This window comes from Erinaceus europaeus, chromosome 3, assembly GCF_950295315.1.
Source record: "Erinaceus europaeus chromosome 3, mEriEur2.1, whole genome shotgun sequence".
In the NCBI taxonomy this organism is placed as follows: Eukaryota; Metazoa; Chordata; class Mammalia; order Eulipotyphla; family Erinaceidae; genus Erinaceus; species Erinaceus europaeus.
Window position 1 is genome coordinate 165,972,916 of NC_080164.1, and position 15,114 is coordinate 165,988,029.

The 15,114-nt window shown below is 38.8% G+C and overlaps 1 protein-coding gene across 4 annotated transcripts in view; it reads right to left on the reverse strand.

Moving 5' to 3' along the window:
* The window catches only part of TBC1D19 (TBC1 domain family member 19), a 131,934-nt gene that overhangs the window by 54,212 nt on the left and 62,608 nt on the right, over positions 1-15,114 (reverse strand). For all 4 annotated transcript variants that reach the window (XM_007535045.3, XM_060188245.1, XM_060188244.1 and 1 more), the window contains 4 exons: positions 10,760-10,798; positions 9,098-9,210; positions 8,071-8,145; positions 5,745-5,807 (listed from right to left, as the gene is read on the reverse strand). In XM_007535045.3, coding sequence (XP_007535107.1) covers positions 5,745-5,807; positions 8,071-8,145; positions 9,098-9,210; positions 10,760-10,798 — 290 coding nt within the window. The remainder of the gene's footprint in view (positions 1-5,744; positions 5,808-8,070; positions 8,146-9,097; positions 9,211-10,759; positions 10,799-15,114) is intronic.

Sequence of the window (15,114 nt, forward strand, 5' to 3'; positions counted from 1 at the left end):
TCTTTATTTTCCATTAAAACATGAGCTTAAGAAACATCTTATGCAACACCTAGCATAATGTCTATAACAGAACACTCACTAATTTGACTAAGGGGGTACATTAATAAATAATATCTCATAGCATCTGGGCCTTTCTTAAACTCTCATTTGTTGGTAGTGAACCATCTATGCCATGGCATACTCTAACATCACAGTACTACTAGACAAGTCATACACATGACTGAGGATTTGACACAACAGAAAGAGTAAGTACTAACATCTGTCCTTTACTGCACAACAATTCTTCTATATGTTTTATGTACTTCAGACAATAAGTTCCTTGTGTATCTTGTTTTGGTGCCATTAAGTACGGGAACCCCAAAAATAATATCGTCAAACTACTCAATTTATTTCCATGGAATAAGGGACATCTTCTGTTTGAGCAGAAGGAAAGTTTCTGCACATAATATGAGTAAATATTTTTCACAGAGAAAATCATAACTCCATTTTTGACACTGGAATTTTTTTTTTAAGAAATTAGTGAAACTTGTGCTAAACAAATGTGAGGAGACCAAAAGGCTTGAACTATGTATGCCAGAGGTGGGCAGAAAAAACACAATTCATCAGATAGATGGGATTTCGCCTGTTGGAAAATAACAGTGAGTGATGCTGGCAACAAAGATGCATCCCTTGATTTCATGGGCAAAAATGAATACAGAATCACATCCAAAAAAAGTGTTTCTTTACATCTGCTTGGGAATCCCAGGACTCCCCAAATAGAGCCCCAGCTGATGGGGTGGCCTTATAGTGACTAAAGAGTCATTGTTAAAGTATGCCAGTCTCTTGTCCTTATTCAGCTTTTGCAGTTCTTACTTTGATAAGGTCAGCTTTGGAGTGAATCAGGGAAGTTCGACATCCTCGAGGAAACACTCACGAAAGACATGTCTCTGATATCTGATTACTGTAAAAAATGGCGACTAATTCCTAGCACTGCTAAAATGGTATCATCTGTTTTCCATCTACACCATGCCTCGGCCTCGCGTGGGCTTAATGTGCAGCTTGGCGATACGAGAATCCGGCATGAAGCCCAGCCAGTCTATCTTGGCGTTACTCTCGATCGCACTCTGTCATTTCACAAACATCTCATAAAAACTGCAGGAAAGGTGGGCGCGAGGAATAACATCATTGCAAGACTGGCCAGCTCCTCATGGGGCGCGAGCGCTTCCACACTACGATCATCATTTCTGGCATTATGCTATTCCACTGCAGAATACTGTGCCCCAGTATGGTTCCGTAGCCCCCATGTCCACTTGCTCGATTCCAAATTATATTCCTCCATGAGGATCATTTCTGGAACCATCCGTTCCACCCCAGTTCCATGGCTGCCAGTTCTTAGCAACATGGCTCCGCCAGATATTCGTCGGGATGCGGCATCATCTAAGTTCATTTCCCACGTCTACGCTCGACCAGACCTGCCAATATACGCAGATATCTTCGCCCACCCTGTTCAAGCTTGACGTCTCGTCACCCAATCCGGTCCCCTAAGCCTACACTGAACTTCTCTGTTCCAGTCTCTTGGAAACAGAGCTGGCAGTCAGCTGAGGTAAAGAACAAACACCTCATCACAGACCCCTGCAAGTGTCAACCCGGCTTTGACCTAGCACGTTATGATTGGGCCCTCCTCAATCGCTATCGAACAGGCCATGGCCGGTGCGCCGCTATGTTCCATCGCTGGGGAGCCAGAGACGACCCGAACTGCCCCTGCGGCTCCAGACAGACTATGACCCACATAGTCAACGACTGCCACCTCTCCAGATTCAAAGGAGGTCTCGAAACTTTACATCAGGCTCAACCTGATGCTGTTGACTGGCTACAGAAGAAGGGCAAACGCTAGAAGAAGGGAAGTGTAATAGGAAGTAGGTGAGGAGGGTATCTAAGTAGACACTATTTCATTAGGAACTTTGCAGTGTCTTTTTAGATCTTTCTACTTGCTTGCTGCATATATTGGCTCACTGTAGACTATTGTGCACTTTTGCTTTCAGGTATATATTTTGCCCTAATTTATGGGTACATGTGTACATCTGCTCTATCTCATGGGACGTGGTCTATATCTAGGTTTTTGGAATTTGTTAGGAAATGAACCACCCAAAATGGAATTAGAGAATCCTATGAGAAAGGAAAGGGTTCACCCCAGTAATGAGGCTGAAGGGTTGACATTCCACGCCTGACGTCATATAAAAAGAAGACAGTGAGGTTGGGGGTTAGGGAGCTCCAGGTGTCCAGCTCTCTTCATCTGAGTCTGTTGTCTCTTCCATCATCAACCTAACTACTCAAGGAATTTATTTGGTAGACAGATTTATTTGTTATTTCAAAATCTTCAGTATCAATGGTACCCCCTCCTTTGTGTTGGGGCAAATCCACCCTTTGCTCTGTTCTTGGGAGATTCAAGATCTCACAATAACCTAGGATTTCTCTGGAGTTCCCCTACCTCACTTGCCACCACTGACTTTTCTCCTGGACCTCATATCCAACTCAAGGAATATTGCTTTAAAAAAAACAAGAGTTATCATTGTTTATTTCAGCACTTTGAATATATAATCTCACTAACTTTTGGCTTTGGTGGTTTCTGTTAAGATCAGCTTATAGTCTTGTTGAATAACCTTTGTATTTGACAAATCACTTTCCACTAGGAGCTTTGGAAACTGGTTGATTGATTAATTGATTGAGTTTTGCCACAGGTGTTCTTACTCCCAGTGGCCATTTTTTCTTTTTTTTCCTTATAGAGACAGGGAAAATATGGAGAAGGAGAAAGAGACACTTGAAGTGCTACTTTACTACTCCTGAAGCCTCCCCCTACAGATGGGGACCAGAGTCTTGAACCCAGATCCTCACACAAGGTAATGTGTATACACTACCAGGTGTGCCACTGCCTAGCTCCAATGCTTTTTTTTATTGCCTTTGACTCTTGGAAGTTTTTTTTTTTTTTTAAATCACAGAATTATAAAACTTTATTCCTTACACCCTGGAATTTGAGAACTACACACTGACCCCATTACAAATGGGAGAGGTTTAGTTTTATATCTTTTCATATTGGTATTGCTGGGTTTTGCCATAAGTATCAGGGATTTTGTTTTCTCTTAATTTAAAATTTTTATTTATAAAATGGAAACACTGACAAAACCATAGGACAAGGGGTACAATTCCCACCATCAGAACTCCACATCCCCTCCCCTCCCCTGAGAGCTTTCCTATTCTTCATCCCTCTGGGATTATGGACCCAAGGTCATTAGGGTGCAGAAGGTGGAAGACCTGGCTTCTGGAATTGCTTCCCCGGGTCGAGCACGTATCTAGGGTTGGATCTCTGTGTATAGTCCTTTGGGTTCACTGAATTTCTTCAGTATGTAGAAAAATGTTTTTCACAAAATTTGGGAACTTCTGAGTCCTTATTTCAGCAACTGTTTCTTGTGCTTCCCTTTTCTATTTCTTGTTTGTCTGGTACCTGCAGTCTACTTGTGCTCCACTCCACAGGCTGTTTATGCATCTTCAGTGCTTCCCCCTGCTCACTGAATGAGATCATCTCTACGGAACAATCTTCAAGCTCACTGCTTTTTTTTTTTTTCTATCTGTCCAATTCTACTGTTGAATCTCTCCAGTACATTTTTTCATTTTAGTTATTGCATTTTTTTCTTACTTGCTTAGTGAGTTGGCTGAGGGATGAGTCTGTGGAGCTCCTCATGTAGTCATGAGTAATAATACCCACATAAATATAGAAGTTTACAATAGGCTAACGTTACTATGTAACTGAAGAAGTAACTCCATCTGTACATTCAACGTTTCAGTGAGTACTATGAAATTAGACACCTGGCTACACATTAGCAAGTGAATACATCTTTCAAAACTTTAGTATTTTCAGTCTTTGAATTAACAACTAATTTCATATAACACAATGAGATTTTATATCTTTACTGGACTGGATGTGGTATATGGCACCAAACCAAAAAACTCTGGGGAAGTAGAGAAAGGGATGGGATGGAGGGGCTCTGGTGTCCTGGGGCACGACAATAGAAAAGGAACAAGGTTGGGGGGAGAGAGTCTTGCAGACACCTATCATGAAGAGATGAGAGGTTATACCTATGTGTTAGCAATAGTTTTATAAAACAGTAACACCCCAGTAAAGTGGGAAAATTTTTAAGAAATTTCAACACACATATAAAATGACTAATCATGCTTTTGAACTTACTGAAATTATTTTAAAGTTGCTTCCATGATTCTTTCAAATTTTGATTTTTATAAATCAAAAGTTTTGACTCTTGGAACATATGATAAACTTGAGATAGTTTTAAATCATTTTATTGGGGATTAATAGTTTCTAGTTGTTGACAAAGGGGTGAAACTAAGAGATTTAAAAATTTATTTATTTGACAGAGAAGTTGACAGAGACCACAGCACTAAGGCTTTCTTCACTGAGTTGGGGGACAGGTTTGACCTTGGGTTGAAGATGTGGTAAAGCAAAACCAAATGAGCTATTTTTTCTGTCCTACGAATCTAATGCTCCTGGAGGCCACTTTTTTTTTTGCCTTTGTTGCCCTTATTGTTTTATTGTTGTTGTGGTTGTTATTGATGTCCTTGTTGGATAGAATAGATAGAAATTGAGAGAGGAGGGGAAGACAGAGAGGGAGAGAGAAAGATAGACACCTGTACACCTCCTTCACTGCCTGTGAAGCCACGCCACCCCCCCACCCTGGTGTAGGGGCTCAACTAGGATCCCTACTCCGGTCCTTACCTTCACGTCATGTGTGCTTAACCCGCTGCACTACTGCCCGACCCCCCCCCCCAAGAGTTTCTGTTTTTAATTTAATGCTATATATATATATTTTAAACACACACACATACTACACATACCACTACCACCACCACCACCACCACCACCACCACCACCACCATGACCACCATTACCATACAGAAACTTGCTAATCCAAACACCCGGCGTTTATTGGCATTGAATCAAATGGAAATCACTATGTAGGACAGGATATGGATATTTCCTCCATGATGTTCATATGGCACTCATAAAAATCACTACGGAGAGTCTGGCAGTAGCGCAGCGATTTAAGCCAACGTGGCGCAAAGCACAAGGCCGTCTTAAGGATCCCAGTTCGAGCCCCGGCTCCCCACCTGCAAGGGAGTCACTTTATAGGCGGTGAAGCAGGTCTGCAGGTGTCTATCTTTCTCCCTCTCTGTCTTCCCCTCCTCTCTCCATTTCTCTCTGTCCTATCTAATGACAACATCAATAACTACAACAATAATAACTACAACAATAAAGTAAAAAAAAACAAGGGCAACAAAAGGGAAAATAAATAAATAAATAAAAATTTTTAAAAATCACTACAAACTGATTTCAAGACATTTACTTATTCAGTACTTTTTACCATAATGTCAAGTGCTTCCTATATGTATTTTGGGATCACTGAGTATAAATTAGACATCCAATTTATGAATGTGTGCCTGTGTCCATTCTAGCTGTGGCAAATCTGACCAAGACTTGTAGTCCAAACACTCATGAGCAAATTCCCATTATGCGGCCTAATCCCACTGTAAGGACAAATGTTAACCTTGTCCCAAATTTAGAGCATTTTCTAGGAAAAAAAAAAAAAGAACTGGCTTGGATTCCAGAAAGATCTGTTGATAGTTAGCAATAGGGATATTGTCTAAGTATCGTGAGAACTTAAAACAAGATCACTGTGTATCTTAATTTTTCAACTTACCTGATATAAATAATCTTCAAATACAAAATAATAGTCATCATTGCTCGCTGTCAGCTTCACATCCTAGAATCAAAAGGAGAGAGCTCTGAAAGAGAACCTAAGCAGGTATGTCTATGGGAGCAAAGCATGAACGCGGCATCTAAGAACGATGCAACGATTATATTGCTCTTGGGAGAGATCATAAACTTCCCGGCTATATTTTATCGACACTGTTTACTTGACTAAGACATGACACGTTATCTGACCTCAAATCCCAATTGAATTTTAAAGGGTTTCTGAGCATTTTTTTTTACTACGTATTTCTATCTCATCTCCTTTTAATCTAACGTTCACATGTCCTAAAGCTAGCAAATCAGATGCGATTATCACATCAAGAAACAAGCACGACAGTCTGATCCCAAAGTATCATTCCAACCTCCTCCCCCACTGTTCAAGTACATATTCTTGCCATTCTTTCAAAATGCCATAGTTTTTCCATGCCTTTGTGAGTACTTCCTTGCAACTCATCACTTATCCTCCAACAAGCACACAATTCATCTTCAGGAAGTCTACAATTTCACCAGCAAAAAATAGAAATGAAAAGGATGCAGCAGCAATACGGGGACAATTACAAAGAAAGATTGCAGAAATTCATGATAGTATTGTACAGTCTACAAAATCCAACCAGGTAATTGAGCAAAGCAGCAGTAAGGAGAAAATGAAGTGAAGTGGCATGACTCTGAAGACAGTGAGTGTGTGCTATGTCTAGAAAAATTTGAAGACATAGATTGAGAGCAAACAGGGACCTGCCTTTTAAGTTAGAAGAGGTCACTGGCACAGGTCATTCTAAATAGGGCTGATAATAACTCTGTGGTGATGAGAACTGGGTTTGGGGAGTAAAAGTCTCTTTTACATATTTCAGTGTGGTGTGGACTTCCAGAGTTTATGCCTACTCAACAAAGTCTTCTTTGATACTCACTTTTCCAAATAGGGTGTAATAATGAAGAAAAGATAGAGAAATACCAGTATACACTGTTAGATCAAAGTAAGTGGGAGGAAATAGAGGAGATATAAATACTAAGAAAATTTGTAAAATAAAATAATTGAGAGGGAATTATTTACTAGCTTAGCTTAGGGAGGGTCTGATAATACTGAGTATTTAGTATTGCCTGGTTCCATTCATTTCTATAACCAAAACCAAAAAAAAAAAAAAAAACCCACTCTATTTTCAGTTATTAAAAATGTCCATAGAGGATAGCTTTAGCTAACTATTTTTTAAAAATTCAAAATAAATTTTAAAAATCCTAAAAAAAAATGAGTACAAGGCTCAGTAAAAGTGCATTATTGTTATTCCTGTTAATTTATCATTGTAATTATAATCATTTTTTAACTTATGTCATGACTGCTTTACTGGTATAATCTAGTGTGTTAATTTACAAGGACATATGTATCCCAGAAGCTTAGAGGACTTTAAAAACTTTCAGATCACAAAAAAAGCCAAAAACAAACAAAAAGAACTGTGTGCCTGTTCTTTAAATTATCTTTGAACCTTTAGCATTTCAGCTTTCTTTTTATTTACTTTTTTTCTTTTTCTTGGGGGGGGAGGAGGTTATGATCTATAGTATAGTCTATGACACATAGGCACAGCCCCTCATCTCCCCTTGATATGTTTATGAAAGACAGTCACTCGCTCGACCCTGGGTCCCTACCTCCAGCATACACCAGGGCCCCACTGTCCTTTGATCCCATCCCTTTCCTTCCTTTCCCAGAGTTCTCAAGTTCAACCCATGAGTAAGAGATCATTCAGTACCTGTCTTTCTCTTATTGGCTTACTACACTCAACATGGCCTATCAGTTTCTTTAAAAATGGGAGGACCCGGTTCGAACCCCCGACTCCCCACCTGCAGGGGAGTCTCTTCACAAGCGGTGAAGCAGGTCTGCAGGTGCCTTTCTCTCCCCCTCTCTGTCTTCCCTTCCTCTCTCCATTTCTCTCTGTCCTATCCAACAACGATGACAGACAACAATAATAACTACAACAATAAAACAACAAGGGCAACAAAAGGGAAAATAAATAAATAAATATTAAAAAATATATTAAAAAAGGAAAGGGAAAAAAATGGGAGGACCAGGAAAGGACCATGAGAATATCTTCAAAGGGAAAGAAGAGAAAGCTGAATGGAGAGGACAAATTCTAAAGTTCAACTTTATAGGCATAACAACCACTCAAAATCATTTTTAAAGTTTAATGTATCATTGCGCACCTGACGTAGACCCTTTATGTTGAACACTGCTAATAACTAGGTAATGCTATTAATGACATGTAAAATGGATGCACATTTTTACTTACTTTATAAATCAGACTATCCACCAAAAGGTCATGTTGTATTACATTGGTCTTAAGCTGTTCGTAGTACAAGATATCCTAAATTTAAAAGTAAAATGAAAGGTCAATCTCATTTATAAACTCCACCTTAGACTTTAATAAATAATGATTTTAATAGCCCTGTAATCATGAAGACTAGTAACTTTACTTACTACTAAATTCTCCACACCTGGACAATAGTAGAAACTCAGTAAACACTGAGTGATACTTATATCATTACTTATATGATCAATGGACTTGAGGAGAAAAAAGCTGAATCTCCATTAAGAATACTTCAAGGGGCCTAGTGGTGATGCACCTGGCTGAGTGCACAGGACACAATGTATGAGGACCTGGGTTCTAGTCCCCAGCCCCCACCTGCTGAGGGAAGCCTTTGTGAGTGATGAAGCAGTACTAAAGATGTCACTCTGTCTCTCTCCCTATCACCCCCTTCCCTCTTGATTTCTGGCTGTCTCTAGCTAATAAATCAAGATAACAACAACAACAAAAGTAAAGGAAAGCAATGTCTTATATGATTTTTCTTTATTGAGCCTATTGCCTGTCAGTGATTTCTGTTCATATTCGTTATCTTTTTAAAAAGTAGCACGATTACATACTCTGTCAGTTTTTAGAGTCTTAAAATAGTACACATTTCAAAAAGCATTGTAAGGTCAAATCTCACTTATATGTAATAAGTTGCCCATCTTTGCTTCTGCCTAGTCTAGTGTTGTAATTCAATCACACATCCTCACTGATCTAAACCAGAAGACTTTCTTTCTTAAAATTAGACCCATTGTTCTATACCCATTATTAATAGCAAGAGCTCCCATGATAAGCACAGCAATTAAATTATATGTTAATTATGCCTCAGAAGACAAAACTACAAGTGATTAAAAAAAAAAAAGAGGACGGGGCAAATGTTAGGCTAAGAAACAGAAGTATTATATTTTGAACAAGCAGCCATCGAAAAATAAATACTAAAAGCTCACCCTTTTTTCCCCCCGCTTCTTACCTCAGGCTGACTGGAAATATTCAAGATGAGAGTCCATAATTCAGCTCTGAGTGCAGTGGGGCTCCCTTGCCTGACATACTGCTGAGCAGCAGCACTGTCTTGTTCTGCTAGAACTGACAAGAGCACATGACAGTCTCATTAGCAGATCTATAATGTGAGAAACAACACAGGTCTTTAATTAAAAATCATCTGGGAAGCCGGCCTCCTATCTTTGAACCTGTTATGAATTTCAGCATGTCCTGACAACCTTCTCTTCCTCTCTGAAATTTGATGGTGGTCACATCAAAATTACAGCCCCGTATGTCCCAGGTCTGAACCTCTTCCACCTTTTGTATCACTTAGTCAAAGTTTTAAATGTAGCGACTGTGGGATCATTTTGCTAACTATATGTAACTCTGTGGAGCTGAAACTAATGGTGCATTTATATAAAAAAATAATTTGGGAGGGGATGCAGTCAACAAAAGTCATACGCACAGAAACCCTTGATTTCATATTCTACTAGATCAAGTCATGAATATTCTAATATTTGGAATTATTGATAGTATGGTATTTGATGTATTATACCTAACATTATAAAGGATCTAAGCCATCCATTTATTATATCACGCCTTAGCCATCCATCAAGATAAAACAAAAAGACAGACTTAAAAAAAAGTAAAAAGAATCTTTCAAAATCACGTCAGGTGGCCAAAGTTACTCACAAACAATAAAGTTCACAAATTTAATATGTTAACCTTTTGTTCTCATTTTCATTTGTATTTTCCTTTATGAAAATATGAATTATTTGGTCTAGAAATAAGACTTCCCACAACAAACAGAAAAAACATAGTAATAGGTAACAACTGATGTTTATCAACTATTTCATCTTTTTTTTTTCCCTCTTAATGTTGTGTGTGTGGTGGGGATCTTAAGCTGAATGAAACTGACAAGCCCAGAATAAACAAAAGATTCATATTAAATAAAAAGACTAAGTGTGCACCGTGATTTGAATTTGTATTCAGCAAAAACAATTAATCGCCAAAAGGAAACATTTTAAATAAACATAATCTTGAGAAATTCAACTAGGAATTTTGGAATATGACAACGTAATGGACAAAGACAAAGGCTCATTTTCACAGGGAAACTAACCTGCACTTCTTATTTAAAAAACAAAACAGAAGCTATAGGAACAGGAAAAATAATTTTCAAAAGATGGAGAAAAAATATTCCCCAGAACTCTATGAGCCGCTCCCGTTATTAAGTCTTATCAGAGTGAACAGTCATCAGGAAATAGGACAGTTACATTTTCTTCTGATGCAAAAGCATATTCCCATTAACACTAATGAGAAGCGTGTGGGAGCATCAAAGAGAACCTGCTTTGATTTGACAACGAAATCCTACTGTGGAATGGACTAAGCTAACATTCGTGAGGAATGTGTGTCTCTCAATTTATCTCTGTTTTGGTGAATCATCTGTGTACTCCTTTATTTGGCATTTATTAATAAATCAATAGGATGCATTTTCCTTCTTTGGATTATCTACACAGTTAAAAAGTACTCCTTTTTTTTTTTTAACACTCATTATCTCTTTAGTGATTAGATTTCAGATGGGGGATAGGGCACAGATGTTTACTTATGATTACCTCATTCTCAGAAATTATGAGATAAACAGTAAAAAGTTTACCTTTTTGCCCAATACGTACATGTTCATTCTCAAAAAGTTCTAAAAATGATAATAGAAAATAAAATTATTAGGAAAAATTATAATCAGTCATATCTAGAATAGTAGTTGGTATTTTTCTTAATATTGACACATTTAATTAACTTTAAAGCTGAGTGGTTATATAGAAAATTATAAGACTATTTGTATAGGTAGAAAAATATTTGGTTGTATCTATGTACCAACAACTGTACTATAAACCATTAACACCTAATAAAGTGGAGAAATGTTTAAAACGAAAGATATTTTCTCAACTGTTTGCAGTTTGTTGGGACTAAAAGGAAATAAAGTCTATCTGATAACAATAAAATATATAAACTAATTTTCCTTTGCTAAATAAAATAATCTTTCATCATTGGTTTTTACTAATAAAAATCTTATTAACAGCTTCATTTGCAAAACCATACCAAGTAGATTTGATAAAATTCTTAGTGCAATATTGGTAAAATCCCACTATACAAATGTCAGTTTAAAAAAGATGAAAAGACTTGGTCTGGAATGTGGCACAGTAGATGCAGTGATGGACTTGCAAGCTTGGCATCTTGAGTTTGTTCCTTTCTTGCTCTCTCTTTTTTTTTTTTATTGTTGTAGTTATTATTGTTGTTGTTATTGATGTTGTCGTTGTTGGATAGGAAAGAGAGAAATAGAGAGAGGAGGGGAAGACAGAGAGGGGGGAGAGAAAGAGAGACACCTGCAGAACTGCTTCACCACCTGTGAAGCGATTCCCCTGCAGGAGGGGAGCTGGGGGGAGCTCCAACCGGGATCCTTACACTGGTCCTTGCGCTTTGTGCCACGTGCACTTAACCCGCTGTGTCTGACTCCTTCCTATCTCTCTCTCTTATTCTCTCTGTCTCTTTCTCCCTTCCTTCGCTCCTGAGCACTGTTCAGTATTGGCTTATTATAGTATGGGGAATTGAACCTGGAACCTTGGAGCCTCAGGCATGAGTCTTTTTGTGCAACCATTATCTCCCCCACTCAAGGTTCCAAGTTCAATCCATGGCACTACCAAGTGCCACAGTGATGCTCTTGCTTACTCTCTCAATCAAAGTAAGATAAAATGATTAAAAGACAATACAAAGAATTTTTTTAAGGTGAGAGAGGGAAAAAGACCTGAAGTACTGCTCCACCACTCATGAAGCAGGTGAGGGCTTGAACCTGGGTCCTCATACATGGTAATGTGTGTGCTCTACCAGATATGCCACCGCCTAGTCCCTACCAGTGTCATTTTAATTGGCTACGATTCACTAGCTCTTTGTTAGTAACTAAAGAATATAAATTGTCAGTCAAGTCTTGTCCTTTATAAAAGTGAGAGATGCTAATGGAAGACAGTAGTGCCTTATCAGTGAGAATAGTCTGAAACAAAAATAAAAGAATTTCTCTACAGAATTTAACTGTACAGTCATATTAAAGGCAATGATTTTTGCAATCCAAATATTATCTTCTAGTAATAAGGAGCCCAAGGATGTCAGAGCCAGAACTCTAATGGGTACTCTGTATTTCTCTAAGTGCTTCAAGGACTACTATGTTAATAGATGCATCTATAGAAACAGATCTTGCTAGTAAAAAAAAAAAAAATAGTTGCCTAGTAAAATGAACTTGAAAGGCACTAAACTTAAAATTAGCCTAGGACTTCTAATAATGTTTTAGGTAGTCACACCGTGCATATATCAAAAAGGCAGATGTCATTGTCTTTCTCAAACCTCATTTGACAGCAAGATCCTCTTTATTCAGAGTGGCTAATAAAGGTTTCGTGGGCCTTCAGGCAAAGCTACATTTTTTTTCTTTTAATAATAAAAAGCTGTAGGAAACTCTAACAGAATCCCTGTCTAATAAGACTCATTATTATGTCTATTGAGACAATAATATCAGATCTCCTCTATCATAAAGCTTTATGAAAGAAGGATGATCTTTTTCACCTTTTGAGTTTGGTTCTTAAAATGGTTTCTATGGTTTTTTACTCGTGATCACATGTGTGTGCCTTAAGGTAAATGCATATTTGTGAGCAGTGTAGAGGCAGTGGATATGCCTAATTTTTTCTTATAGCTAAATGAAAGCTCAGCATAACTAAAGTAATAACTTTTCTCCTTACTACTATATAAAAGATGATACGCTAGCAAGTAAGGAATAGATGGCAAATATAATAGCTAAATCACAGTGCTAAGTAAACCACAGGCCACACAGGTTTTTAAATATGAGTAAGAAGGATATGGTTCCTTGAATTCAGACTTAAACTTAATCCAAAATATAAAGCTTGCCTCTGGCTAAACACTAGTAATAGCAATATTTTCACGTTAACTAAAGAACTAAAAATGACAATGAATTCCAGGAAGACATAGTTCTATGACCCCACACTTCTCCCCAATAATACTACTACATAGAGATTCTGAATCAGTGAAGTATAAAAGCAGTCTCATTGGGTAAACACCAAATTAATTCAAATGTTCGGTAATCCTGCTTTGAGAAACAGAGAGAGCAGAATTGCTGCACCAGCTAGGGACTCTCACTCTCCTCCAGACAGACTGCTGCTCTTTCTCTGCTACAACTGCCCCTTACATACAACAGGAAAACAAGATAGTACACTAACTTTTAAAAATATTTATTCCCTTTTGTTGCCCTTGCTTTATTGTAGTTATTATTGTTGTTGTTACTGATGTCGTTGTTGTTGGATAGGACAGAGAAATGGAGAAAGAAGGGGAAGACAGAGAGGGAGAGAGAGAAAGAAAGACACCTGCAGACCTGCTTCACTGCCTGTGAAGTGACTCCCTGACAGGTGGGGATCCTTATGCCGGTCTTTGTGCTTGGTGCCACCTGCGCTTAACCCACTGCGCTGCCGCCCAACTCCCAGTACACTAATTTTTTTCTTTAAAGATTTTATTTATTTATGAGAAAGATAGGAAGAGAGAGAAAGAACCAGACATCACTCTGGCACATGTGCTGCCGGGGATCGAACTCAGGACCTCATGCTTGAGAGTCCAAAGCTTTATCACTGTGCCACCTCCCAGACCACAATACACTAATTTTTTTTTAAAGATTTTTATGTGTGTGGATAGGTGGAGATAAAGAGCTAGCTAGAAAGTAAGCAGGTTCCTGTCTGGATGCAGTGCTAGGGATGGGGCCGGGGTCTCTGGCATGAAAGGTTTGGGTGCTCCCTGCAGAGCCAGCTCTCCACAGATTCTTACCTGAATTTGATTTACAACATCTTTTCCCACAGTGGAAATGTCATGTCTATATAGTCACTGATCCATGACTCTTAGAAGGGTCTCACTCTCATATGCTGCATTATAATATTATAAGTGTATCAAAAGAACTGTACTCCAGAATATAAAAAAAATCAATTTTTAAATATTTATTTATTCCCTTTTGTTACCCTTATTGTTTTATTGTTGAAGTTATTACTATTGTTGGATAGGACAGAGAGAAATCGAGAGAGAAGGGGAAGACATAGGGGTAGAGAGAAAGACACCTGCAGACCTGCTTCACTGCCTGTGAAGCGACTCCCCTACAGGTGGGGAGCCAGGGGCTCGAACTGGGATCCTTATGCCGGTCATAAGTGTCCACACACTGCTCCTACCACCAGCCCAAGTCTCTCTTCACCATTGTGTCCTGCGTACCTGACACCACTAGAAGCTAGAAGTCTCAGAGCAGGGTTCTAGAATGGGGAGGGGGTGTCCTGATGAAGGCCCTCTTGGAGGTGGCAGACTATTGACCTTTTTCATATTCTCACAAGGTGGGACAGGGTAAGGAGCTCTGTGGTGCCTCTATTATTTGTTTTATTTATTTAAAATACAGAAAGGCCAGGGAGTTGGGCGGTAGCGCAGCGGGTTAAGCACAGGTGGCTCAAAGTGCAAGGACTGGCCTAAGGATCCCAGTTTGAGCCCCCGGCTCCCCACTTGCAGGGGGGTCGCTGAACAGGTGGTGAAGCAGGTCTGCAGGTGTCTATCTTTCTCTCCTCCTCTCTGTCTTCCCCTCCTCTCTCCATTTCTCTCTGTCCTATCCAACAACGACGACATCAACAACAATAGCTACAACAACAATAAAAACAACAAGGGCTACAAAAAGGAAATAAATATTTTTTTAAAATATAGAAAGGCCAAAAGAGTGAAAGAGAACACGGTACTGAATGGGGTGGGCACAGGGCTCTTGCCTGGGAGAGACACATGGCAAAGCAACACACTCTCCAACTGAACCATATTAGCAGTGCAATGGTGTCTGCCTTAGAAGCTACTAATTCCATTCTTTAGGATCTAATAACTTTCCAAAGGGCCTACCTTCTTTTTTAACATTTTATTTGTGATTAATAGTTCCAAGATTGTGAGATT